Source organism: Coffea arabica, chromosome 7c, assembly GCF_036785885.1.
Source record: "Coffea arabica cultivar ET-39 chromosome 7c, Coffea Arabica ET-39 HiFi, whole genome shotgun sequence".
Classification (NCBI taxonomy): domain Eukaryota; kingdom Viridiplantae; phylum Streptophyta; class Magnoliopsida; order Gentianales; family Rubiaceae; genus Coffea; species Coffea arabica.
In genome coordinates, this window is record NC_092322.1 from 11,954,178 (window position 1) to 11,981,843 (window position 27,666).

At 34.9% G+C, this 27,666-nt stretch overlaps 5 protein-coding genes across 5 annotated transcripts; 3 read left to right on the top strand and 2 right to left on the bottom strand.

The window, feature by feature from the left end:
* Nucleotides 1-387: 387 nt before the first annotated feature.
* LOC113699550 (replication protein A 70 kDa DNA-binding subunit B-like) lies at nt 388-10,588 on the top strand. The gene is made up of 12 exons (XM_072057793.1): nt 388-630; nt 812-939; nt 1,169-1,187; nt 7,089-7,244; nt 8,199-8,469; nt 8,560-8,647; nt 8,731-8,855; nt 8,948-9,026; nt 9,119-9,251; nt 9,346-9,503; nt 9,590-9,710; nt 9,806-10,588. Exons 4-12 carry the CDS (start codon nt 7,095-7,097, stop codon nt 10,298-10,300), a joined length of 1,620 nt encoding a protein of 539 aa, XP_071913894.1. The 5' UTR covers nt 388-630; nt 812-939; nt 1,169-1,187; nt 7,089-7,094; the 3' UTR covers nt 10,301-10,588.
* LOC140010535 (uncharacterized) lies at nt 1,595-6,729 on the top strand. Its single transcript, XM_072057821.1, has 4 exons — nt 1,595-2,567; nt 2,673-3,584; nt 3,678-6,671; nt 6,719-6,729. Exons 1-4 carry the CDS (start codon nt 1,595-1,597, stop codon nt 6,727-6,729), a joined length of 4,890 nt encoding a protein of 1,629 aa, XP_071913922.1.
* Nucleotides 10,422-12,425, top strand: LOC140010536 (G-type lectin S-receptor-like serine/threonine-protein kinase LECRK4). The gene is made up of 3 exons (XM_072057822.1): nt 10,422-10,463; nt 10,616-10,685; nt 10,780-12,425. Exons 1-3 carry the CDS (start codon nt 10,422-10,424, stop codon nt 12,423-12,425), a joined length of 1,758 nt encoding a protein of 585 aa, XP_071913923.1.
* Nucleotides 12,426-13,090: 665 nt separating this feature from the next.
* On the bottom strand, nt 13,091-14,788 carry LOC113699089 (major pollen allergen Lol p 11-like). Its single transcript, XM_027219181.2, has 2 exons — nt 14,459-14,788; nt 13,091-13,606 (listed from the first exon to the last, which is right to left on the bottom strand). The coding sequence occupies exons 1-2, from the start codon at nt 14,604-14,606 to the stop codon at nt 13,275-13,277; spliced, it is 480 nt and encodes a 159-aa protein (XP_027074982.1). The 5' UTR covers nt 14,607-14,788; the 3' UTR covers nt 13,091-13,274.
* Nucleotides 14,789-22,786: 7,998 nt separating this feature from the next.
* On the bottom strand, nt 22,787-26,033 carry LOC113697966 (protein SOSEKI 2-like). The gene is made up of 5 exons (XM_027217603.2): nt 25,620-26,033; nt 25,402-25,471; nt 25,050-25,165; nt 23,930-24,857; nt 22,787-23,186 (listed from the first exon to the last, which is right to left on the bottom strand). The coding sequence occupies exons 1-5, from the start codon at nt 25,807-25,809 to the stop codon at nt 23,069-23,071; spliced, it is 1,422 nt and encodes a 473-aa protein (XP_027073404.1). The 5' UTR covers nt 25,810-26,033; the 3' UTR covers nt 22,787-23,068.
* Between the last annotated feature and the right edge of the window lie 1,633 nt (nt 26,034-27,666).

A 27,666-nucleotide genomic window follows, 5' to 3' on the forward strand; every position in this document is an offset into this window, starting at 1 on the left:
TTCAGGCATGGTCTTCAAATGCAAAGTCTTAATAGTTCCTTACTATTTTGGGGCTAATTGGTAACAATGGTTTAATTATTTGCATTTGTTCCTTTTGTTTGGTTTTTAATTGATGTGAAAGGTCAATTGAATCCTTTTATGAAAACTAGCTCATTAAATAGTTGCTAACTATTTAGGGTTATTTTTGTATATTTGAAAATATTTCTTTTATAATTTTCTGATCAAGTGCAAATAATTGTAAACTATTTGTGGGCCCTTTTATCACATGGGCTGTTTTGAATTAGATTATATGATTCATTATATAATTAATATAAATTAATGGAGTTATGTCCGTTAGAAGTAATGTACTTGGCCGTTATGACTGATGTTAAAGTTAGTCAACACCACCTTAATTGTCTTATTAGTTATTGAACTTCCTTCTTTCTTCATTTAGCCAGAATTCCCTTCCCCTTCTTTTCTGTCGAATAGCCTTTTTCTTTCTCTCAATCGAATAGGTCGCTATACCATATCGGCCTGCAAAATTTTCAGTTTCTTACCGAATCCTTCAACAACTAAATTGTCCTTCAATTTGATTTCAACCCAGAAAATCCTCCACACGCACGTGAATTCTTGGCCTGCCCCAAAAATTAGGTCAGTAAAATTCCTTTTCCCCAAAATCTACGGCCCTGCAAAATCTTCGATTTTCTGTCAATTCCTCGAGCAATTAACTGTACTTCCTTTCGATTGTCTCTAAAAAAGTCGCCCAATTGACGTCAATTCTTCTTTTGCCCCAAAAAACAGTTCACTGATATCTCTTTTTTCCCAAAATCAGCTCATTTTAGGGATGCATGTTCTACCGACGTATGCTGTGATGCAGCTTTCAAAATGGGCTGTATTCCCAGCCCTATATATACTTTTGTTTCTCAGTTTTGCCGCAGCAGACGAGCGAAGAAAATCTAGGTATTTTCTATTCTCTGTCTTTTTATTTCAGCCTGCATTTTTTTACTTTGATGAATGTTCTTACCTTCTGTTCATTTATTATTGCCTTCCGTTAATTAAAGACTGCCATGTCTTTTATATTATGCATAAAAGAATAATTATGATGGTAATTTTTCGATTAGCTTACCTTTACTTTTTCCTCTCTTTTTATATTCATTTCAAATGCTGCCGGACTTTTGCCAACATTCAGGCGAGCAAAAAAAATATAGGTATGTTTCTGTTTTCTCACCTTCTGATTTGAACTGCAATTTTTTCCCATTGTTGTTGCCTGTGTTTATTGCTTTCTTTTAATTATAAGAAATGCGATGTGTTTGATGTTATGCTATGATGCTTTACTTTTGCCTCTGTTTTTAATTTCAAATGTTGCATGATGCTGTTAGTTGTTTATCTATTCAATAATTACATCATTTAGTATCATTGTACTTCGGGTTATTAAGGTTGCCATTTTATATATATTAGTTAGTTTTAGCTATTCTAGGATGCTTTGATTCTGTCATTTTGTGTGCCTTTGGTTTAGTATCTTGCTTTATTTATAGTAAAATTAGGTTTTGATCTTCTGTGTTTCAAAATGAAGAAAAAAAGAAAATTTAGTTCAGGTTTTAGATTGATAGATGAGATGTTTGATGATTCCCTTGATTTAGCAATGTTGGAAAGAAACAAAAGGAGAAACTTAAATATGCTGACTGAGCATATGAAGTTTACTCTTGATTCTTCTGTTTCTCAACCATATTCTCCTATTGTAATGAACTGTGAGAATGACATCCGTGAAAAGCACTCTGTTGAAACATGTGCTTCACAAAATCACATCGATAGGAATGTAATTCTGCCAAATGACTGCAGGGGTAAAAATGTTTACTTACCTCCAAAAAAAACTGGAGAAGTTCATTATACCTCTGATTCTACTGACAAGCATTGTTTGCCTACAATGAATTCATCTTTAATCAACCTCTGTGGTGTTGAACCTGCTGCTTTGTCACAAGTGAACTTCAATGAGGAACCATTTGTTACAGAAAATCAGTTTCAGAGTGAACAAGTTGCAAACGTTAAAGAAATAATTAGCTATTCTGAAATATCAAATCTAGATATGGAACTAGCTAATTATATTCCTCCCCTTTCTGTGAATAGCCATATACCTATAATAGGTAGTACATCTGTTATATCTTATGATAAGAACCCTCTTGACTATTCTGAAATATATCATGATAAGAGCCCTCTTGACTATTCTGAAATATATCATGAAGGGGTGATAAATAAGAAAGCATATAGGAGGCAGGCCTACTTTAGATGGAAACAGAAAAAATTGAGAGGAAAATCTAGATCAATTGGTCCTTATGATAAGAGCCCTCTTGAATATTCTGAAATATATCATGGAGAGGTAATAAATAAAAAAGAATATAGGAGACTGGCCTACTTTAGATGGAAAAACAAAAGATTGAGAGCAAAATCTAAATCTATTGCTTCTACAAATATAATTGAAAATCGAACAAGCATCATGATTGTGAATGAGTGTTCCTCAGCTGTTGATGTTCAGCGTACTTCTCGATCTCATTCCAAACATCGCAGATCATCTCTGAAAAAAACTCAACCAGGTCTATAGTTAATATTTTTAAGTTTTCTAATATCTGTTTTTAAACTAGCATTAAAATCAATTGAATGATTTGACTACTAAGTTCTCTAAAATAATTATATTTTAGGAAGAGGATGCAAAACAGGAAGAGCTTTGTTGGATATAATTCCTGACAAAGCTGATATCCTACCACGCCAACTAGATTGTCCTCATTGTGGAGCGAAGAAGTTTTTTTCTGAGACAGCATATTTTTGTTGCCAAGATGGTGAAGTTATTTTAGCTCAAAATAAAATTCCAGATATCTTTAAAGAGCTATTGACTTCATCTTCACAAGAGGCACAATCTTTTAGAGCTCTTATTAGAACGTATAATAATCATTTTGGATTCACTTCCTTCGGTGTTAAAGCTGATCTGACTCTCTCAAAAAGGAATAAAGGAATTTACACTTTTAGAATTCAAGGACAAATATATCATTTTCTGAATGATTTCAATTCAACCAATGATCATAGTAATAATTTACAGTTATATTTCAATGATTTTGAAACTGAAGTAAGCAATCGATTAGCAGCTTGTCCTAGACTATCTGAAAGTGTGATTAGAAAAATTATGCAAGTTCTTGAGTCTAATCCATATGCAAAATTTTTTAGAAATTTGAGAGAGGTACCTAATTTAGATAACTACTACATTGTGTTAAAAACTCTGCCCGGTGTTGATCAAAGAGTTTATAATAGACCGACAACTTCACAAGTTGCTGGTTTGTGGGTTGAGGGGCAAGAAAATGGAGAAACCGGCAGGCGTGATATTAGAGTTCATACCCATAGTGGTGCTTCAAAAAATATACAGTACTATTATGGATGTTATGATCCACTCCAATATCCAATACTTTTTCCTTTTGGTGATCTTGGCTGGCACCAAGGAATACCAAAGAAAGGAGCAAAAGTATATGGAAGAAAGAGGAAAAAAAAACAACCTGTAGCAGATTTGATTTCCCCTGCAAATGCTGCTACAGCAGAACAATTAATCCAAAATGAAGAACATGGTTAGTATAATAAATATATGCCATGATCTTTCATTTTACCTATTTAATATTTATGATTACACATTTAATAATGTACTATTATTTTTTCCACAGCAATGGAAAACATACATGAAGATCCAAATTTTGTGTCCCTTCGAGAATACTATTGTTATAAACTTCAGATTAGGGACAATGATGAATCTTGGCTATTACATTTTGCTCGCCTCCTACAACAATATATTGTTGATCAATATGTGAAGCTTGAGACACAAAGACTTGACTTCTATAGATTACAACAAGAGGAAATTAGGAGAGAGTTCTTGAAAGGCATAATAGATGCTTTAGGATCAGGTGAGAGTCAAGCATCTAATGTTGGCCAACGTATCATATTACCGCCATCATTTATTGGAGGGCCGAGAAATATGAGACGTAAATACATGGATGCAATGACATTAGTACAGAAGTATGGTAAACCGGATATATTTCTGACCATGACTTGCAATCCTAATTGGCCAGAAATAAAAGAACACTTAATAGACAAAGAAGAGGCACAAAACAGACCAGATTTGCTTGCTAGAGTATTTCATGCTAAGTTAGAACAGCTTAGAGATGAACTTTTGAAAAAATGCATCTTCGGTGAAGTGGCAGCTTACACTTATGTCATTGAATACCAAAAACGTGGACTGCCACATGCACATTTCTTGCTAATTTTAAAGTCAAAATTCAAGATGTATACCCCTGAAGAATATGATAAAATTGTTTGTGCCGAGATACCAAATAAAGAGAAAAATGAACATCTATATAATTTGGTCATTAAACATATGCTTCATGGACCATGTGGTTCACTTGATCCAACAAATGTATGCATGAGAAAAAATGGAACTTGCAAGAATAATTTTCCTAAAAATTTCTGTGAGGAAACTATCCAAACTCTTAATGCATATCCTGAATATCGAAGGAGAGATGATGGAGTTCAAATTAAGATTAAATCAACTCTTTTAGATAACAGATGGGTTGTACCATACAATCCATATCTTTTGGCTAAATTTGATTGTCATCTTAATGTTGAAATATGCTCTACAATTAAAGCAGTCAAATACATTTACAAGTATATCTATAAAGGTCATGATAGAACTAGCTTCTCTGTAGTGAATAATAAATCTGATTCAGAAATTGATGAAATTAAACAATATGTATCAGCTAGGTGGGTTTCTCCACCTGAGGCAGCATGGAGAATTTTTAGATTCTGTATGAGTGAAATAAAGCCACCTATTATTCATTTACAATTACATTTGGAGAATTATCAGCCAATGAGTTTCAAAAAAACAGCTAATCTTCAAAATGTTGTCGATAACTATCATTTGAAAAAAACAATGCTCACTGAATTTTTTTACATGAATAGGACAGATAAAGCAGCTCAGGATCTAAATTGTACTTATGTAGAATTTCCTGATCATTTTGTCTGGTTACCTAAGCAAAAATACTGGAAATTGAGAGAAAGAGGTGAATCAATAGGTCGAATAATGACTGCTCATCCTTCCGAAGGAGAACGATACTACTTGAGATTACTCTTATCAAAGGTTAGATGTCCAATTTCATTTGATGACCTAAGAACCTTTAATGGAGTTCAAGTAGAAACGTTCCAAGAAGCAGCATTAATTCGAGGCTTGTTACAAAATGATAACAGCCAAGAAATTTGTTTACAAGAAGCCTCACTTTTTCATATGCCCTATGAAATGAGGAGACTCTTTGCAACACTTTTGGTTTATTCTTGCCCTAATGACCCAAAGGCATTGTGGCAAAATTTTGAATCTTCTATGTCAGAAGATTTTGCCAAATGTTCAGCAATGACATCTACACAAGTGAAAAGAAATGTTTTGCAACAAATTGATGGATTTTTGCAATCGATGGGAAAAAGTATACATTTGTATAATTTGATTCCCATTGGATTCTCTTATGAAAATATAGACAATGAAACTCGAGAATTAAGAGCAGAAAGAAACATTGTCATTTCAGATATTGACTTAAATTCAATTGAGCTACTCAATGAAAAACAGAAAAAAGCATTCGTAGTCATATCTGAGAGAATTTACTCAGATAGACCTGGTGTTTTTTTCATTGACGGTCCAGGTGGTACTGGAAAAACATTTCTCTATAGAGCTTTGTTAGCTGATGTTAGATCTAAAGGCTATCTTGCTCTTGCTACAGCTACATCAGGAATTGCAGCTTCCATTTTACCAGGTGGAAGGACTGCACATTCCAGATTTAAAATTCCAATAGATATCTTTGATGGTGCAACATGTCGGGTCAGTAAACAAACTTCTTTAGCTGCAATGATCAAAGAAGCAAAACTCATAATCTGGGATGAAGCACCAATGGCTAAAAAGGCAGCAATTGAAGCTTTAGATGATCTCTTAAGAGATTTAATGAATTCAGAAGAAATATTTGGGGGAAAGGTAGTTGTACTTGGAGGAGATTTTAGACAAACATTGCCAGTTGTTAGAAAAGGAACAAAAGCTGAAATGATAAATGCATGTTTGATAAATTCTCCATTATGGCACAAATTAGAGAAATTGCAATTAATAGAGAACATGAGAGCAAAATTAGATCCTTCATTCACACAGTTTCTTTTAAGAATTGGAGATGGGACACAAGAAACAAATGAAAATGACATAGTAAAACTTCCATCTTCAATTATAGTTAACTATAATAATGAGACTGATGCAATTGAAAAGCTAATCAATATTGTGTATCCTGAATTTAAAGATCCTTCAAACAAACTGTATTGCTCACAAAATAGAGCAATTCTAACTACAAAGAATAACTTTGTAGATGAAATAAATGATCAATTGATCAAAAAATTTCCAGGAGATTTGACTGAGTACCTAAGCTATGATGAAACACTGAATGAAAATCATCAATCTGAATATATTGATCTTTTGAATACTCTTACGCCAAGCAATTTACCTCCACATAGGTTACTCTTAAAATCGAATGCCCCAATAATTCTTTTAAGAAATCTTGATCCTGCTGAAGGATTATGCAATGGAACTAGACTGATAATAAAGAGTTTGAGCAAGAATGTTATTTGTGCTAAAATTGCAGTTGGTGATTTTTGTGGCAAAGAAGTTTTTATACATAGAATTTCCTTGCAGCCACCAAGTGATGAACAATATCCAGTTCCATATAAGAGAACACAATTTCCAATTCGTTTGTGCTTTGCAATGACAATAAATAAAGCACAAGGCCAAACTTTAGATTTTGTTGGTATTTATTTGAAAGAACCTGTATTTTCACATGGCCAATTATATGTTGCACTTTCAAGAGCCAAAACAGCTTCGGCTGTAAAAGTACTTATTAGGCCAGCTTATTTTGATGAATCATGCACTGATCATACTAAAAATATAGTATATAAAGAAGTTCTCGAAGCTTCCCAGATTGTATTATCAGGTTTTAATATTCATGCCCTTTTTTTCAACTTTATTATTTTGTTTAATTCACTATCTAATTTCTGTACAAATACAGCCCATCATGCCTAGACATATATCTTCCATACTAAACATTCAGAAAGGAGCAGAAAAGTGGACTGTTCTGGCACAAGTTGTTCACAGAGGCCACAGTCAATTAACTCGTGAAGTTCCACCTAGGCGAATTATGCGTTTTCTGCTCACAGATACTGAGGTCAGCAATTCTTTCCTATCTCTCTGGTCATTAATTAAATTCATAGATGAGAATATTTTAGATTCTGTAAACGAACATTTTATGATTTGCCTCTTCATTACCACATGGTTGAAAACTTGCTGAAGCTGAGAATAAGGATGATTAGCACCACTTTTGACATAGTAATCAGTGAATTTAGAACTCTGACATCTTACTTATATCAACCTGCTCCTGAAGGGAATCTTGCTGTTCATTAAGTTTTTCTATCCAGCTAGCAAGTAGGCTTTGTTGGTCCAGAAGAAAAAGAAGAATGTTCTCAATCTGTGACATCAAAAAAAAAAAAGAGTATCTGGTCAAGAGTAGCTCCTGCTCCATGAACTTCCTTCGAACCCCCCCCCCACAAAAAAAAAACCCAATAATATGGGAATAACCTCCTTATCAGCATATTTAGATACATGTTTGTTATCAAGTGTTGGTTACCTTATACTGAAGTTATTCTAGCATTACAAACCTTTGTTATGAGCATATCACAAACATATACATATGCAATTCCAGTTTACCCTGTTACATTATTGCTTATTACATCTCACAAAAAACACACACACTAAACAGATAATGAAATTGTAAAAGCTTAAGGGGAGGAAAAATTGCATATTTCTGCTGGTCATCAAGACAGGCTGTACCAGACAGCATGTGGGAGTATAATATGTTAATTATCTAAATTTGCACAGGACTAATGAACTGGAACAATTGACATACTTATGGCAGTTAACCTTTTCATCTATACGAACCATAGTTTCATCTACTGATATCAGAACTATAGTTTGATTACAAGTGAATACTCGCCTAACTATTAAAGTATTCATTTCTATAATTTTAATTTCTGTGTCATAAATATAATGTTAGCCAAAAACATTATAGTTATAGCTATAACTCATAATATATATATAACTAACTTTTCCTAATCCTAATCAGGGAACAAAAGTTTCTGTTGTGACTTATGAACAACACATCAAGACCTTCAGCAAATTTCTGCAGCCTTATCAACGATATTATGTTTCTAATGCAATTGTGGTTCCTGCTGACCCAACATACAGAGTTGGGACTTATGAATGCTCCTGGATTTTGAACTACAAGACTTTGATTGAAAATTATGCTGAACCTGTGCCACCTATGTTGCCTTGCATATTTGAGCTGACAAACTTCTCTGATCTGCACAAATATGCTGATTCAGATAACCTTTGCAGTAATTTTTGTTACATTATTTTTTAATTTACTTGACAGTCATTTGACATTTTATTGATTTCTTACATTCATATCAACACTTTTGTTTCAGATATTAGAGGCTTTGTCATTCACGCATTCCCAATAAAGCAGCTAGATCCAGATTCTATTTCTAGAGACATTATAATAGTGAATGAAGAGTAATCAAACCTGAATACTACTATTTTATTAACTCATTTTAGATTAATGGCAGTAGTTATAATTTATTTGTTATACCTGACAGGAAGAAACTCATGCTTATGACTCTCTGGAATGAATTTGAACATGATGAAGGGAGCAAAATAGCAGACATGATTAGCACTGCCCCTCTAATCATAGCTCTCCGTGTTAAAGTGACCACATTCAATAGTAAATTTTTCATTATGCATTATGATTTCTTTATTGTGTGTCTTTTAAGTACTTAATGTTATAATTACTAAACCATTTCATCATTTTTACAGCTTTGTCATTCACTACAAGGTATTCATCTGGAATTCTGATCAGTCCTCCACTCCCAGATGAGCTATCTTTGAGGCAATGGTAAGTATAATTTTCTTTTTAGTTTTTTCCATAAATTATCAACTTATTTTACTGATAAATTTTGTATTTGTCCTCTGAACATAATCATTCAGGTTCAGCTTGAACAAGGAAGAAATCAGGAATTTGCTTGATGCTAAAACATACAATGATGCAAGCTATTTACTTCCTCCTCCAAATGAAGAAGATATCAAAGCAATCAGCAATTTTCAGGCATCATTTCCAGTTGTAAGTACTATATTGTTATTCTACAATTTTGCTTAAATATAACTATTTATTATCTAATTCACATTCAAATACCATTCACGGTTGCCTGCCTCAGCAAAAGGCAGCTTGGGTGCAAGGAACTGTCAAACTTGCATATGGATTCAGCAAATATTGGACTACAGCTTGTGCGAATTGTCACAAAATTGTGAATGCTGACATTGACTGGATCATCCACTGTCCTTCATGCAAACAGCAAACTGAAGTTGAACTCAGGTTAGATCATTAACTTATGCTTCTAAATTAAATATTATTCGCATTTGTTGCCATATATTAATCTTAATTCCTCCACTCAATTAAAGGGCTCGCATTCCAATTATTATAACTGATGCTTCGAGCTCAATACACTGCATTATATCTGGAGAAGATGCTGGAAAATTGATTGAGTTCACTCCATTGCAGCTTAAACAAGCACAAGAAGATGTAAGTATGAATTTTCTGTCTTATATTCAGGCATAAATACATATATACATAGAAAGGAATTCACTGAACCTAACTAAAAAAATTTTCTGGTGCAGGGCTTTCAAATAGATACTGAACTTAATGATGCTTTGAAAAAGTACACAGTGGTCTGTTTTCTGAAATCCTATGAGACTCCTTTCCAAGGTCAACTGCAGAGAAAGAATACTGTCATCAAAGCTTATACTGCAGCTGAACTATCAGACCGTCCCCTTCCTCTAGAACTTCCAGAAAACACTCAAGTTTTTTCTGAACTTGGCAGTTCATCAGCAAGGCATGCAGAAACATCATCAAAGGATCAATTGTTCACACCAAGCACAAAGTTGGTACTTGAAGAAATTGCTGGAGCCAGTTCTTACAAAGACAGCCAGACATCTGCAACCAGTGGAGCAAAAAGAAGCCTTGAATTTCCAGAAGATTTACCAGCAGACACAGATCCTAAACAACCAACAAAGGCTGCTGAAGAGTTTGCCAAAGAACCTGCAAAATCGTATGGTCCACCTGCAAATATCAAAGACAGTCCAGCCAAGAAACCTAAAGCAAAGGAAGACTGATATGCCTGATTTCTGCACTTTTGTTATATCTTTTGTTCATTGCCTTGATGACTATCTTGATTGCTTAGACAATGCCTTTTGAATTATATTATGATCCATTATTCTTTTGACTTAGAAAGTAATGGATCCTAATATATTTATGAATGGTTTAACCATCAATGTTGTAACTCAATAGGCAATGAAGCCTATTAAAACCCCCTAATATGTAACTGTGGGTTGAACTGAAGTGTGTGTTTTGCTAAGACATGAATGTTTGAGTTTATGTAATCTATGGTTGTGATTTGCATATTCATTGTTTACCTCTTCATTTTTCAGTTGGTCATATCATATATATACATATATGATCCTGATTGCCCAGCTGTGATTAAGTTGTTTGATCATATCAGTGGGTAGGCCGTGCAATGCACGGCCAGAATCATGCTAGTACCTCAATAGCAGTGGCGCATTTTTGCTGGTTAATGACACGAATTTATCAACAGTCAGTAACAAGGACTTGTCTATAATCAGCTTCAATTCATCTTTGCAACAAGACAATGTAATCTTGCGATTAAACCTTGGTTTTGATGGAAATTTAGTCTTGTATTCTCATTCCCTGAATACAACCAACAAATCAACAACTGTGGTGTGGCAAGCAATTGATGATTTGTGTGATGTGAGCAGTTTTTGTGGTGTCAACGCCTATTGCACCAGGTCCAACAATCAATCCCATTGCAATTGTCTACCAGGTACCGAGAAGGTAGCAGATTTCCCCAGTGGCTGTCAAAGGAACTCCACTGGAGCAGTGTGCATTGGGGGGAAAGAATACGGTGACATTTACGACTTTACAGCTCTGAAAGATCTCAGGTTCAAAGATGTCCCTTACTTTGCAAAGATGTTAGGGAAAGAAGAATGCCTTCAATCTTGCTTGGAGGACTGTGATTGTGATGCGGCATTTTTTGACGAGTCACAGGACTTATGTCAGAAATATGCTCTTCCATTAAGCTACAGTAGGATTGATAGTATTAATACTAATGTCTCAATCTCAGCTTTTTTCAAAGTGAAGAAAATCAATGGAGGAGCAAGAGATGGATATGTTAAACCCCCGTGGACGCTGATTCTTGGCTTAAGTTTAGGATCTTTTGCCTATTCAAGCGCTGCTCTTGCCCTCTCTGGCATTTTCATATTCAAATTCCGCCTTATGAAGTACAAGAAGCTTTTGGACACAGGAAGAACTGGCTTGACTAAGGAATTCACCATTGGAGTATTCACTTATAATGAGCTGAAGAGGGCAACTAACGGCTTTAAGAAAGAGAAAGAGTTAGGAAAGGGCTCTTTTGGGGCAGTCTATAAAGGAACTTTTGACAATAGAAGCTTTGTGGCAGTAAAAAGATTGGAGAAGGTAGTTGAGGAGGGCGAGAGGGAGTTCAAAGCAGAAATGAGGGTGATTGGCAGAGCTCGTCACAAAAATTTGGTTCGTTTGCTTGGCTTCTGCGCCGAGGGCTCCAAGAGGCTTTTGGTATACGAATACATGAGCCATGGTTCCCTCGCAGATCTTCTCTTCCGGACAAAGGGGCGCCTAGACTGGAATGAGAGAGTCAGGATAGCACTTGACGTTGCAAGAGGGATCTGCTATCTCCACCAGGGATGTGAAGCTCCTATAATACATTGTGACATAAAGCCTCAGAACATTTTGCTTGATGAATCCTGGACAGCTAAAATCAGTGACTTCGGCTTGGCTAAGTTGCTCCAACCGGATCAAACAAGAACCTTCACAGGAGAAAGGGGAACATTGGGATACATGGCACCAGAATGGAAGACAAAAACTGCCATCACTCTGAAGGTTGATATCTATAGTTATGGGATTGTTTTGCTGGAAATTATATGCCGCAGAAGACACATTCAAGTCAATTTATCACGACCAGAAGAAACTCACCTACCATCCTGGGCTTATAACTGCTTTGCAGCCAGGGAGCTGGACAAACTTATGGATGATGATTCTACGGATAAGAATGCATTCGAGAGAATGGTCCTGGTGGCACTATGGTGTATTCAAGATGAACCAGCTCTTCGCCCATCATTGAAGAATATTATCTCAATGTTGGAAGGGATAACTGATGTGAGTATTCCCCCATGTCCAATGTCTTAACAGCTTGTAAAGTCCAGATCAAAATTTAATCGACAACATCCCGGTCAGAATCCTTTTTCTCAATGTTTTGGTGAATTGGCTTGATGAAATTCCTACTGTGTTGTCCTCCTTTATCAGTTCCCTGCGGTAGCTATTATTGTTTCCACAAATTTGTGAAGACGTGTATGTAAGGCAAGTATAACTTGTTTACTTCAGTTTTTTGCTCATATTGTGATTGTTTACACACTTGTTGGCAGCACTTAACGAAACCAGTTGCTGGCCCTCTTATCCTTTTTAATTTAAGAACATCAGTGTTATCTGTGCACTGAATTAATTGATGAAACATCGAGCCAAATCCTAGGCTGAGAAATTTTGGTCAAATAATGCCCAGAAAATGTACAAAACCACAGAATCCCAATGCACCAGGGGAAAATAGAGATGAACATTGAGGGAAGAGGGTCTAGCAGAAAAGAAAAGAAAAAACTTTCTGAATTTGGACATGATAAAATGGTCTAGCCAGAACTATGACCAACTCAAAGGTTTGAAATGATTCAGCAGAATTTGATCTTTTATTCCAACCTTCAAAAGTATGAAAAAGCTTATGCTAAAACTCAATCAGCAATCAGCAAGAGGGAACAAAGAGAAAATATAAAGAAACAATCCACTACTGGAAAGCCACAACAGAATGACCATGTAATGAAGCATTAAATTAATCATAATAGAGTTAAACGACACAACACCATCATCCAAGAACAATGGAAAACAAATTCTATAGATGCCAATAGCACCAAATTATCACAACAACGTATCAGTCCTACTAAGATTGTAGCAAAAATAAAGGCTAATCAAAAGAGCAATATGACATTGGCCTTAATCTGACTCCGCATCCTGATATCGCTGTAGGATTTGTGGGCATCTAGCCAACGGCACATCGCGGAAGTAGCCAATGTTATTGGCATGACGGACATTGGAGACCATGCCATTGTTGCGGGTGAGGCAAATGCGGGCGTGGTCACGGCCAGCATTAGGAGTTGCGCATGTAGGGTCTGAGCTCTTGACATGTTCCATTTCACAAATATCATCCCCAGCGTCATATGCCACCTGCATTTCATATTTTCCAGTAGAGTCGGTCGTAGCCTCTTTGGTGAATGTGATTTGGTCTGGATTATCCCTCTTTTTGCACACAAGTTTCACAATGCAACCTGCCAAGAAGATAATGGGATACTTCAAATGTCTTTTAACACAAATTTCTTACATTTGGTAGCTATTCTCAGGTGAAAGGCCTAATCAGGCATAGACATAACCTTTTTGTTTGACGAGTTCGCTTACTTGTGTTTTAGTATGCCTAGCTACCTCATATGCTATGACTCTCAGAGAACCTAAATACTTGTAAATCTTCTGGTAGTGGTACAAACAAGAATTCCAATTCCTATATCACAGATCCAAAACCAAAAATGATGACCCTCCAAAGACATCAGCAAATTTTATCATTGGCAAGCTACAAAATCCAATTTGAATAAACAAAACTATCAGGATAAATCAAATGACCTGAGGGCTCCAAATGCATTTTCACTTTGTCAACAAAACCAAGAATAGATTATGGACGTATAGAAGCTATATTTTGAAAATCAAAACAAGCAAACACCGCACTAGACAAGTCCACAACTCCTGTCAAAGTACTACCTTTTGTCTGTTTTGGACATGTCAAAAACTAAGGCAAAAACTAAGGCAGGCAAGTCACTTCTCCTAACAATACCATTAAAAAAGTGAAAAAAAAAAAATCTACAGAATCATACTACTTAAGCAGAATCAGGACTCCATTTCAGGCTAAACTAACCCAAAAAAAAAAAACCCCCCACAGAATCCAACGGATTAGTTCAGAACTACTCGAACATTTAGATCCTTACTGACATCAAAGCATCCAGACATTACACACGAGATCTGAAGATTCTGTCCACAAGATCTAACAATTAAAGCTAAACCCACAATTGCTAGCACAGAGAAACCATACAAGAAAAGAGAAAATGAGTGAAAATGTGAAGGGCTAGGCTTACCAGGGAGATATGTGGTGGCAGGAGTCTCATAACCAACACGGCAAGTGTCACAGTAGACCTTTCCAGTTACAGTAAACGGTTCAGGAATAGCAGCACTAGCAATGGCCGGAAGGATACAGAGAGCAACCAACACAAGCAATTTTGCCATCTTCCTTTTTCTTTAGGGAGCACTAGTGACTCTCAAGCTTCTGCTATTTGTTCTTCTTTCTTGGTTGAGTTGGGGAGAATGGAGGAGTGGTGGAAGCTGATGATATAATGGGGGAATGGATGGAGTCGTCGGTGGCGGGGCAGTGAGAAGTTTGCGCGTGACTGCGTGTGGGAATTGATTGAGGCGTATTTGTGGGCTGGCACACAGCAGTGGAGTCACATGGGGATGTGGGGCATATCCTGTGAGAGTGAACAATAAGGAAAAATAAATGATTAATTTCATTTTGGCCCTTTAAATGAATCAAAAGTTTTAATTGAGCCCTTAAAGTTGAAAAGATTTCGATTCAGTCGGTCCTTTACACGAATGAAATTATAGTTTTAATTTTTTTGTGTTTACTTTCTACTTGTAACTTGTAAGCCCCAAGATGAATTAACATTGAAATATCAAAAATGAATATATAATGATTGTCATCTTAATCTCTCGCATAGTTATTGGTGAAAAAATTGCAATCTAGAGTCTAATAAATTGAAACTTTTCATTTCTGTGTGTAAGTGTAAAAAAAAAAATATAGTTACTAACTTTGCTTAAGTAATTTGTTTGATAGCTCTAGAGTCCTTTCTAGTTGATTAAAGAGGAGTAATGCATTACGTCTAAACAAATTGTGACATTTTAAAGTAATTTTGTGACTGCCTTTCTTTCACTTAAATTTATAATATCACGTTTTTGCTTCATTTTCATCATAACATTTAATAAAATAACTTCATCAACACCTTTCACCATTAAACTCATACTTCATTTTGACCCCAAGAAGAAAATAAATAAATGCATGCTTTAATGAAGTAGAAATATAAAGCGTGCCAATATAGTTGAAAATTTTTTTTTTCCTTCTGAGTTCAAGAAACACTCCAAACCTTATAAAGGGATAGAAAAAAAAAAGGTCATCTAAATCCATTGAGATGCATTTGGATATCTATAGGTAAAGTATTATTTATGCATAAGCCGCGAGAGCAGTACTAAAATCAGGAACTTATAGTTTGTTTAGACAACAAGAATTTGAAATAAAATTTTCAGATTTTGTTTTGCTTGCGACACACAATTCCCAATCACCTTTTTATCTCACATACATCACATCACAAAAAGTGCTATAGTAACTGAATCAAATAAATCATCCAAATAAATTCTTATCCAAACAAACTCAATAATTATTATTTGGCTAACACCGTATTAGCTAAGTTGGGTGTTGGAGACAAATATAACTTTAGTTGATTTAAACACCCCAAGGGCCACATGTGAATAGTTTTTCTTGCTTGTAGGCCACATTACAAATTTTCACTTTCAGGAGCAATTCAAATTTCCTACTGCTGCTGTAGGGGGCTAAAATAAAATCAATGTAAGAAAGGGAGGGAGAAAGGAAGAGAGAAGGAGCAAAAAGAAAATAAAAGCGCGTTCAGCGGCACTGGTTCTGATTAATTTCGGTCGGTGGGTTCCACCTGCGCCTAAACCCTTTACGCGGAGATCTGGGCCCATCTCAAAATCAGTCAAAACACTCGAAGCAAAATCAAGATAAAATTACCAGCGACTATTTGTAAATTAGTTGTAATAACATATTAGTCACCACACCAGGGCTAATTTCTCAGATTATTTGTATTTAAAAAAAACATCCGTCAAATGCACCTCTGACATGGAATTTTTCTAATTGTATAGCGGCCGTGCTGACTCAGCACGGCCGCATAACTAAAAATTCCACCCAAAATCTTCTCTGCAAAAAATTCAATGATGCACAGTCGGTGTCAGAGGAGACGTGCTGACTGGACACGTTCCCGGCTAACAGAAAACTGACTCCGTCTGCGTATGAGTCAGAGGGGAAAAAGCAAAACTTGCATTATTCCATCCGGGAAAAAAAAAAGGAAAAGATAAGGAAAGGAGCAAGTGAGCTCCATTGATCGAAAAGAGATTCCCCTGCAGCTTTTTTGTGCTAATGGTGCAGGCGAACCCCAACTACAGCCAGCAAAAGTTTTTAATTAAAAAAAGAAATTTAAGCTGGCTGCCGGCTTGCAAGTTTTTTTTTTTTTTTTTTTTTTAAAGTTAAGTTGCAGGTTGTCAGCCGACTAAACATTGTTAAGTACTTTTAAGTACTATTATATTTATTTTTACCTTTATTCTTTTAACAACCCACTACCAAATAATAATTTATTTGTATATTTTATTTAGATATATATCAATTTTCTATATATTTTATAAAAAAATATAAAACCAAATTTTATACATAATAATTTCAACGATTATTTTTCAAACATTTGGAAAATGCATATTCTTGTAAATTGAATGACATTTTTTTATCTAAAAACTTTTTTTAGGGATAAAAATAATTAATTTAGCAAATTTATCTTGACCTTTTTCATACGTTTGAGCTTAACAAAAAATTAACCACAAAGGCTACCGATAGCATAAGTTTTTATTTTTTTTTTAAAGTAAGCTACAGGCTGCAGGGCTCAAACCTTAAAAAAAAAAAAAAAGAATTCTCTTGTCTACCGGACTGACTCAGCCCGGTAGGCATAGTTTTCTACTGCCAAATTGTCAGAACAACATTGTTCCGACCTTTTTTTTTTTGGCAATAATCAGAGCAATTAGCCCAGTTTCAATTATCAAAATTAAAAAGCAAGATAGGCTTTCAAAGTTGAAATTTTGATACAAAAATGCACATGTATCTTAGAAAATTTAGTCTTTACTTTTGTAATAAATATGATGACTTTTATTTTATATGGTTGTGCATTTGTTTATTTAATTATAAAGGGTAACTAATTGCTTGAAAATGTTATTATGTTGAATATGCTAGATATTTTGGAGAAGTTTATTACAGTTCTTCTCTAAAGATAGAAGATTGTGCAGCGTTTCTTTCTCATGCCATTTTAGAAGGAATTTTTTCTTTTTTTTTTTGTTTGTTTACAAAGTTTAATAGATGGCATATTTGGCTTACAATATCAAATTGGATTTTTATGCTACTAGAAACAGGTAAAGAGAGGGTGTAACTTGAAATTGGAGAGGAACTTTCTGCAATTGTCATAGATCTTGAAAGAAGTTCGTGAAATTATCCATATTCTTTTTCATAATTGGGCTGAATCAATCGTAATCAATTAAGTATCCCTTAGTGTGGGCTGGTAGGAAAATTTGGCGTGAATGAAAGGTTTGCAATTTTGATGCGCTTTTAGTATTGCACACCAGGCAGTATACCACTCGAAATGGAAAAATAAATTGGGGGACGTGCCCAGTCAGCACGTCCCCTCTGACACATGAGCAGACTATGGCGGATTTCTTTCAGGCGGGGACGTGCCCAGTCAGCACGTCCCCTCTGACTCATACGCAGATGGAATCAATTTTCTGTCAGCCGGGGACGTGCCCAGTCAGCACGTCCCCTCTGACACCGACTGTGCACCATTGAATTTTTTGCGGAGAAGATTTGGGTGGAATTTTTAGTTATGCGGCCGTGCTGAGTCAGCACGGCCGCTATACAATTAGAAAAACCCCATGTCAGAGGTACATTTGACGGATGTTTTTTTTAAATACAAATAATCTGAGAAATTAGCCCCACACCAGCTACTAGGTTTAATTTCACATATATTAAGTATACTTGATTAGTTGACATCAACAATACTATGTGCCCTAATTAAGTAGGGTTTCAAATGTTAAGTTTTTCGAAAAGTATTTAAACACAGAGATGCAATAATTGTAATTATACACAAAATTAGATATAATTTAAGTGATCTAACAAGAGGCACCCGTTAGAAAAAATTTTTCATGTAGAGGAAAAGAATTTTTATTTTTTTTACAAATATATTGCTATGAGGTTACTCATTACTGCATAAGTTAATTATTTGGCTTGCCTTTCCATGAAATGGACAAACTTAACATCTAAACTATCCCCACAGAAGAACCCTAAAAGGCGCTAACTTTTGGAGCCTCCTATGAAACTTAAATCCTAAACTCACAGACCCCAACAGATCGATGTGAGAAGCGGGACAGGGAAACAAGGAGATTACTACTAAACTCGCTAATGGAATCCACCCCACTTTGATTTTTAACTCTCGCCCCTGGTTAGTTTTCTTTCCACTGAAATATTTTAGCTTGCCAATGCTACCATATCTGTCAACAAAGTCTCCTTTTTTTTTAATTTCTCAGAAAATAATTTGTGCTTCTGTATAATACGAATTTCTAATATAAAACAAAGAAGTTGCAAAAGTAAAAACCATAATCCTACTATCAAAAACCACATGTAGGAGATGAAGATTACAAATGTTACTTTATTTTTAAGCTAAGTAAGGATCAATATGAATAAACATATTGCATGGCCTACTGCATCATCTCAAAAGAAAATGATGCCAAAGAAAAAGAGAGTAAGGGTTCAAAAAGTAAAGCAAGTTTTAAATGATAAGGTTTCTTTTTAGCAAAATTTCATGGTATTTGCCCTTTGCCATGTATGGCTTTATCAATGTTTTGATAATGCTAATCATGACTTAACAGCATTTATATATACCCGTTTGAATTGCAATTTTTAGAAATTTTTGTAGAAAAATGCATCGTAGTAATTTGATGCACATAAGATAAAAAGGTGATTGACAAATGTGTTTACGAAAAGTGCGTAAAAATTTTTCTGCAAAAAAATCGCGATCCAGACAAGGAATACAGCTACTAAAAGGAAAGAAATAAGAGAGAAAAAGAAATACTAGTAACAGTAGTAATAATCCCTCTCATCTCATGATTCCTTTGATTTTCTTCTCATCATTCCGCCTAGCATGCTTCTTTGTGAATCGTGATGGTGGTTGCATCCCAATATCTTGTTCCATAATCCATGCTGATTTTGCTAGTCATTTCCCTCATTCACCAATCACAACAAAAAAAAAAACAAATCATTCCATGAAATCAAACTGATCAATCCAAAAAAAAAAATTAAATTAAATGAGCCAACAGGGCATTTAGTACATCACCTTAATCAAGAAGACTCAGCAAAGGCATGTGAAGTCGATAATAACTCAATGTCAAAAGCTAGGACTGGGAAAGGTAGAACCGTTGACTTAAGAATAATCAAGAAAACTGCATCAGAATTAAAAAGGCGTTGCGTGATTGTTGCGAATCTTAAAGACAACAAAACTAATAATCTGTGATTAATGTCACCAGTTTCAATTTTGGGAAGTTGAGATCAATATGGAATTCAGAGCATGTGCATTGCACATGTACTGTTGCAGCATCTCTCTTGGTTTTAATGTAATTCACTCTTCAATTGGACGATGTAGTTAACTTTTAATTTATCTAAAATATCCATTTTTATGTTAATGTACTTTGTTATCGGGAAGTATAAACTATTTTATTCAACACTTGCTATAATTCATGTCTTGAATGGTGCAACTTACCAATAATATTGTTATTGTAATTAATGTAAAGGTATAATGATTAATCATACTTCTAATATTAATAATACAAGGATATTTTTTTAAAAAAAAAATTATGATAGATTTACTCTTTCAATAAAGTTAACTATTTTTTCTTAAACTGTGTGAAATAAAAAAAAAACTATATCAAAGTGGAACGGAATGAGTAAATATTTTTCTTTGTCAACGTGTCATTAGTTTATAGAGAAAAAAAATTTCAATATGGAAAATGAGCTGGATGTGGTCATATTGCCACATTTGGATTCGACAAGTGACAAGATTTTCCCATAAACGTAAGCTGTAACAATATTCAAAAATTCATCTAACCACACCGAGGACGAATTCGAGGGGCCTAAACACTTTTCAGACCTGGGATTTGCTGGATTGAAAAAACTGGGTTTGACAAGCTGGTCCAAGGGGTGGTTGAGTATCATCTGGTCCAAGGGGTGGTTGAGTATCATCAAGTTCAGACGTAAATTCCCAATCTGCTCAGCCCATGGATTTACACGCAAATGTGGCTGGCCCAAATTGACAATGAACAATTTGCTTGCATCCATAAAACGTTTTTTTTTTTTTTTTGTTTTAGATATAATCTTATAGATACTTAAAATATATGTACTAGTAGGTGTCAATACATGTCACTTAATTTTATTTAAAATTCTTGCATACATGACATGCATATATACTCGTTAGTGTGTACATTCTTATTGTATATAAGATTAATGATTTTTTAATTATTTATATTTTGAAACGAACTTAAGATTGTATATGTCTACCTCATTATAAATGTTTATAATTTTTTCTAAGTTAGAGACCAAGTAACTTAAATGTTTTCATATGTAAACTTCAATCTTTAACTTAATCTATCAAGTGGTAAATTTTGCTTAAAGTTAGTTCAATTAATAGACTCATCAATTCATGAGAAATACTTTATCAATCAAGGTGAAATTGAAAAACAAGTAATTTGGACCGTACTTCAGCCTTAACAGGGAATTAGAAACATGCGCCCAATCAAACAATTAGACATTACATTCTAAAGTAAATTATGTAAATGACAAGTACAAGAAGTTAGAAGTTTCGAATTCAAATTTATCTATCCTCCCCCTGTTTCTTAAGTTCAACTCCTCCTCTGTTCGAAAAAAAAATTGAAGCATACTATTGCAAGAAATTCAATTCACTTTTACAAGTTCAAGTGGCAAAAGTAAAATATTATTGATTTGTCTAACCGACCTGAAAAATTGGAGCAGCATATCACAATTCATATAGCCCCCAACAAGAAGTTCAGCTGGTAATCACATGCAATAGTAGTATCCCTTAGGTTGCCAGTTCCAACCTGTTGTGTTAAAATTGTTTTGCATTCTTGGGTGGGACTTTGTATAGTCGCAAGGGATTAGTCTGGCAAAGTTGGGACACCTGCATTGACCAAAAGGAAAAAAAATAAGAGAAAACATCACATTTTCATTTCAGCTGTTTCAAATTCGTCTAACTATAGTGGATAGTCCTATGCTCGTATTGGCACTCGTGTACCTATGTCAGTTCTTTAACCTGTGCATAAATTTCCTGCGGTAATTTTAGAAACCTTATTGGGAGGTTTCTAAAATTATCCCTAAGTTTCCATATTGGGAGTTGGCTGCCAAATTCATTCCACAAGCCGTGCCGCTGATGAAGGTATCTGTCTATTTGGCAAATTTGGCAAATGTCGATGACATATCCACGATCCACCAGCAAAGGCTGGTGGCCACCACCTAACTTGGTGGGAACCCTTGCCTCCTACCAAAATACCACATTTAAGTGATTTGCTTCAAAAAATTCAGGCGGATGTGTTGTGCACCCGTTTGATCCGGTGGTAGTTCAATCCCTTCCGAGTTATTCTTGGGCCTCCTTAGGTCCGCTCCTCCCCCTTAGTGTAGAATAGATTAGGTTATACAACTGTTATCGTTTCCGAAAAAAAAAAGATGACATATCCACGAACCAAATAAATAATAAGGAAACTTGCTTATTGTAATAATCTGTCGATCAGGAGTCGCTTTTATTTCTCTTGGACCTTTCCTCGAAAAAGAAAAAAAAAATCTCTTGCACCTGTGGCTTTTGTTTGTTCTCGGAGGAGTTTGGAGAAATTTTAATTGAACTTGTGAAACAAATGTGCATGTGATACAAAAAAAAAGATGAATTAAAATATGTTTGAAAAGAGCCTCCAACAGCAATTTAATTAATTAATGGATGGAATTTTTTTTTTATTCAGAGGGAAAGAGGGCAGATAACAGCATGTGTTTGGATACAAAAATTATCTTAAATATTATTTTAATTGTATCATTAACACAAATTTTAACTCTTTTTTATATTTGTAACAATTTGTTTTATTTCACATATATCACATTATAAAAAGTACTATAATAATTATATCAAATAATATTTAAAATAATAACTCCACTCTTGTCCAAACACTCCCGTAATTTTTTTCCTTCATTGAAAGACTGAGAATTGAAAAACTTTTAATCACCGAACTACGCTTGATTATCAACAACGAGACTATTTGGATTGCAATTTTTGTGCAAATTTTTTGTGGAGTTTCTAGAGAATATTTCTTCAACACATTTTTTAACTTCCACATATTTTTTTAAATTACCTTTTATCTCATGTCATATGATACTACATCTCAAAAAAAGAAAAAAAAAAGAGTGCTGTTCTGCAAAAACTCTGAAAAAAATTAAAAAAAAAAAAGTTTTGCCATCCAAAGTGATGTCTGGGCATGGTAGCTTCAAACAGGTAAAGTCTGCAAGAGAGGTTAAACTTCCCCTCTGGACCCTTGACTTTGTACCATTAATCATGAAAGGTTTCAATTTACTTGTTAAATCACTCAACAAAGACAAAGGAGCCCATATGATTCCAGTAGCTAAAGCACTAGACAGAATGACCAATTATCTTGACAACATCCTAATTGATTTCTCACCTTTTTCAACTTTTTACCATCCCCCCTCTTATCATCAGCTAAGATCATCATCATTATTGATTTCCCACAACTACTCTTCTGCTGAATGGTCATTTCTTGGACTGTTTAGAAGAAGACCTTTTTCTTGGGATGCATTTCCCTTTCAAAGCTTTCTCTCTTCTCTCTTCCTCGGTTGCTTCTGCATCCTCTATTGCTGATCTCGAGCTCCTGCACAACAATAATTACAATACAAGTGAATTTAATAATAATAAAATGCTACTTAAAGCTTCATCAGGTTGCATGTACGAGCAGTGAGTTGAATTTCTTGAATGTTTTTTTCCGATCGAGCAAGTTATTACCAAGAGGCTGGTTCATCATAAGTTATTGACTATGACTATGGGTACTCACTGACGAAAACGACCACCTTGGTTACACAGATCTGTTGTGCTCTGCAAGCCAATCAGTCCTCGAGTTGACAAACATTAGTCAACCGGATGACATCATTTTGTCTTTTAGTAAAAGTTAATTTCTTCATATTTAAACAAAAACAGATCATCTAAAATTCGGAAAAAAATTACAAAAAAAAAAAAATTAGATCATTCATTAGATAGTAGTCTGAAGTGGAAATCTGTCAATTAATTCAAGAAAATTATACAAGAAGAGAAGGCTCCAGACTAAAATACTCTAATTAATTTCATCTAGAGTACTAAAATTTTAACACTTACAAGGTTCTCATTTTAATTTTCTTCCCTACCTAAACCAAAAAGAAGGTTCTCTAATTTACATCTAGACTAATAAAATTTTATAAGGTTCTAATTAAGACATGATTAGTTTCGTTTAACTTTGGAAAATAAATTCAATCCATTATCATTGCTATTATTATTTTATGTTTATGGCTTTGAAAAAATTTGACTAATTATGAGGCCAAAGAACCAAAAAACAAGCTTTAGGACTACAGTCCATAGACCAACCTTTCCTCATTATAGGAAGATGATTTCTTCAAGCTTGAGGGTTCAACCTGAGCCCTGTCATCGGTAGCCATTGATTCAACAATGCTCCCACTGAAATACTCTTTCTCCTCAGCCTGCAAATTCCCAAACCTCGGATTCTCAGACATGTACTTTATCTCATCCTCCTCCTCCATAGCCGCCGCCGCCTTATACCCCGCCGCAGCACTTTTGCACAACACCCCTTTATGCAGATCACTACAGTTACTCCTCCTAGCCCCAGCAGGGGTCGCCGCCGTAGTAGTTGTCGCCGGTGGTGGTTGTTGCAGCTGCTTCAAATCAGGCACATTTTTGCCATTAGTATTGCCCCTAAAAGAGAGCGACCCCCCGCATGCAATGAGCTGAAAAAGCATGGAGTTCCGGCTCAGTAACGGCTCATTTCCAACCGGGTCGCCGTCCTCGAACCTCTTGGACGTGTTGCTGGTCTCGTTCATGGCTTTATCCGAAAGACTCGACGACGTCGTCGACGGTGGAGATTCATTTTCTAAGATGAATTCAGACCTAGGGTTTTTCATAGTTTCTTGAGATTCTTGCTTTTGCTTCTTTTGTTCTTGTTTTTGAGGTCGTTGATGGTGGAGTTGGTGGTGGTGTATTTCGTCGGTGGAGACGCCGCGGGAGCATCGAGAATACTGAGGTGTAGTTGAGGTGGTATAGCAGCTACTCTTTTCTTCATATTCTTCTTCTTGATCCAACTCTTCTTCTTCTACTTGATCAGCTTCATTTTGATCATTATCCTCGTATTCATTGTTGTGATGATGAACATGGCCTAGTGATCTGCGTTTGGGATGGAAGTTTGTGATTTCTACAACTCCCGGCCTTTGTTGCACGTTCCCAAGAGGAAGTTGCTGATTCTGTTGTGTGCTACTGCCAACTCGAAGTTGTTGAAATTTTTCTGATGAAGAAAGTTACCAGGTTCATTGGAAACATACACAAAATTAAACAGATTATATAGTGTAAACTAATCCATTCATGATAAAAAAAAATTAAAAAGGGGACAAACATATATAGAAAAGATTAATAAAAAGAAAAAAAATGTTAAGTGTGGTTAAGCAAAAAAAAGTTAGAAGTCAGGTAATTAACTCACCTGTGCAACCATCACTGACTATTTCGGACCCTTTGAGTACATATTCTGCTCCTTCTGATGGATAGATGATATCATTCTCAGCCAGGTCATTCCACACATAACCATTTTTGTAGCTCCTATGAGAAATAATTCTCACATATTAATTTCTTTTTTTGGGTTGCAAAGTTAAGAGCACAAGGTACAAATAAATACTACATAAAGCACTTGAATCTTTTTTAAGTGCATACTGTATTCAGAACTTGTAAATGGTTAATGTGCAAAAGTGCCCAATTAGATCATAAATAGTTAAAATCACTATTCAAGATTATGAATCTTAGGCCTAGTGAAAATTCGGGAAAGAGGAATTAAGTACCTTTTGCAAGACCAAGAATACAACGAGGGCATGGCTTTGCCTCTAAGAAGTGTGAGCCGATCAATGACATCTACACATTATTTAACAAGTTAGTAAAAAGAAGTTCCAAATACCAAAAGGGCTTCCCTATGGAACCTCAAGAATCAAGATTTTGCTGTCCTTAACACGAATTTGCAGCTGTATATATCGCCGATCAAGAACAGATTGTGGATTAGTACCTTTCAGGCGAAGTTGTTGATTAGCAAGATGAGTAACTTCCAAATAATGAGGGTGCTCAAGCTGGCCATTTCTGGTGAGGTAATAAACAACTTGAACTTTTTTGAAAGCAGGTCTTATCAACCTGGACTGTGTGCATATCTTCACCCTTTCAGGACTCATATCTCTGCTTCTTCTTCCTCGAACCTCCATTTTTCTCACTTACAGTTTCTGATGTTTCTCGTTTTTCCCTTTTCCCCTCCTTTTTTCTGTTCTTGAAAACGAGTACTTAACTAACCCGGGCTACCCCCATTTATGATTGACCTCTCATCACACGACCAAAAAGAAGAAACGCAGAAAGGGACAAAGAAAGTAACAAGGCCTCGAACGGTGCGGTGCACTAATGTATAGAAACAGAAAAAAACTCACCCTTCGGATTCTCGATAAAGGCGCATACTATCTACTAATACATGGTTATGGCCCTATTAGGCTATTAGACGGATAGAAAAAGGGCATAATTTCGGAAACCTCGCCTGAGTTTCTTGACAATTTCACTGAGCTCCCTTGAGGTTTAAAAAATTATAAATACCTCCCTTATTATTTAAAATAATAATTTTACTCTTAAATATTTTAATGAAATTCCATTATTTGGTATGCTTATACTTAGAATGAATTTTAAAATTATTTTTTCATTCTTTTTTTTTTTTTTTAAAAAAAATTTTCACCAATAAAACTATAAAACTATCACTATTGCTTCTAGTTTCTTTTGTAGCTAAATGTCGAACTAGTGATTTTTTGACGAGTAAATTTTATATGTAATCCAATGCTTTTGCTGATCTTTGGTTTCTATTTTTTGGTACTAACTAAACAATAAATAAATAAAAAGACCCAAAATCATTACCAAATTATGATAATCGTCAAAAAATTAGATAATCTTAAAATTTTGTAGAAAAATAAATTAAAAACTCATTATACAATGGCATTTTTTGGTATTCATTTAAAAAATTGACCAAGTCAATATTATTTTAAGATTTTGTTATTAAAACTATCAAATTAAGAGAGATAAGTGTAGTTTTTTAAATTTTATGGGAGCTCAGTGAAATTATCAAAAATTTTAGGGGAGGTTTCTGAAATTATCCCTAGAAAAGGAATAAAAATGTGAGATCCATGTCATTGTGAGTAGTGATATTTTTCTTACCGTTTTGGTATCGTCTGGATGTGGATTAATTCCTTAGTCCTTTATGATGAATTTAACGAGTTCTTTCTGAAATCAGGTAAGTATCGTATTTGGAGAAACATTTTAGATTAAATTATTAAAGTATTTTTTTGGATATGATATATGTTATGTAAATATATAATTGAAAAGATAAAGGTGAATCGATCTACGACTCTGGAGGCATGTGGTGACTAAAAGCAATTTAATCCAAACTTTTTTATTACAAAAAAACAAAGATAATTGAAAATCATTTCTAGACGCATTCAAACAAAAATTTCAAATAAAATGCTGCTATTTTGCTATTGAAACAAATGTAACTTATTATTGCATTCTGGTCATCGTAAAGTTGGTATCTTATCTTTATGTTTTCGGACACTGTTCAGCTGAGTTAGAACCAAAAGAAATTAAACATTGAAGATGAGATAGGAGATTAAATAAGAGAAAATGTGCATGAAAATCAATATCCTAAAACAAAAATCACTCTACTCTAAAACATACAGGACAATAACTGTTACCACTATTCGAATTAAAATCAAGTCCACCGGTAATTGGCTTTTTATGTAATTGATGGAGGCTAGAGTACACCATTTGGTCTTCTTTGAACAAAAAAAAAAAATCCTGCAACAGTCGTAACTTCTCTTTCAAACTTAAATCCAACAGTAGTAAGAATAGTAACTGCTGGATGGACCTTTGGTTGGTGGATCTGGTGTTGAACTGTATTGGAACATGGCATGAATCAGATGTCTTTGGAACCAATTTTAGGACAAAAACGTTTTCCCCTCTGAAGTCTGAGAAGTTAAAGCGTTTTACTCCCATTAATTCCACTGGCATTGCTTTTCTGAGATATTTCTCGA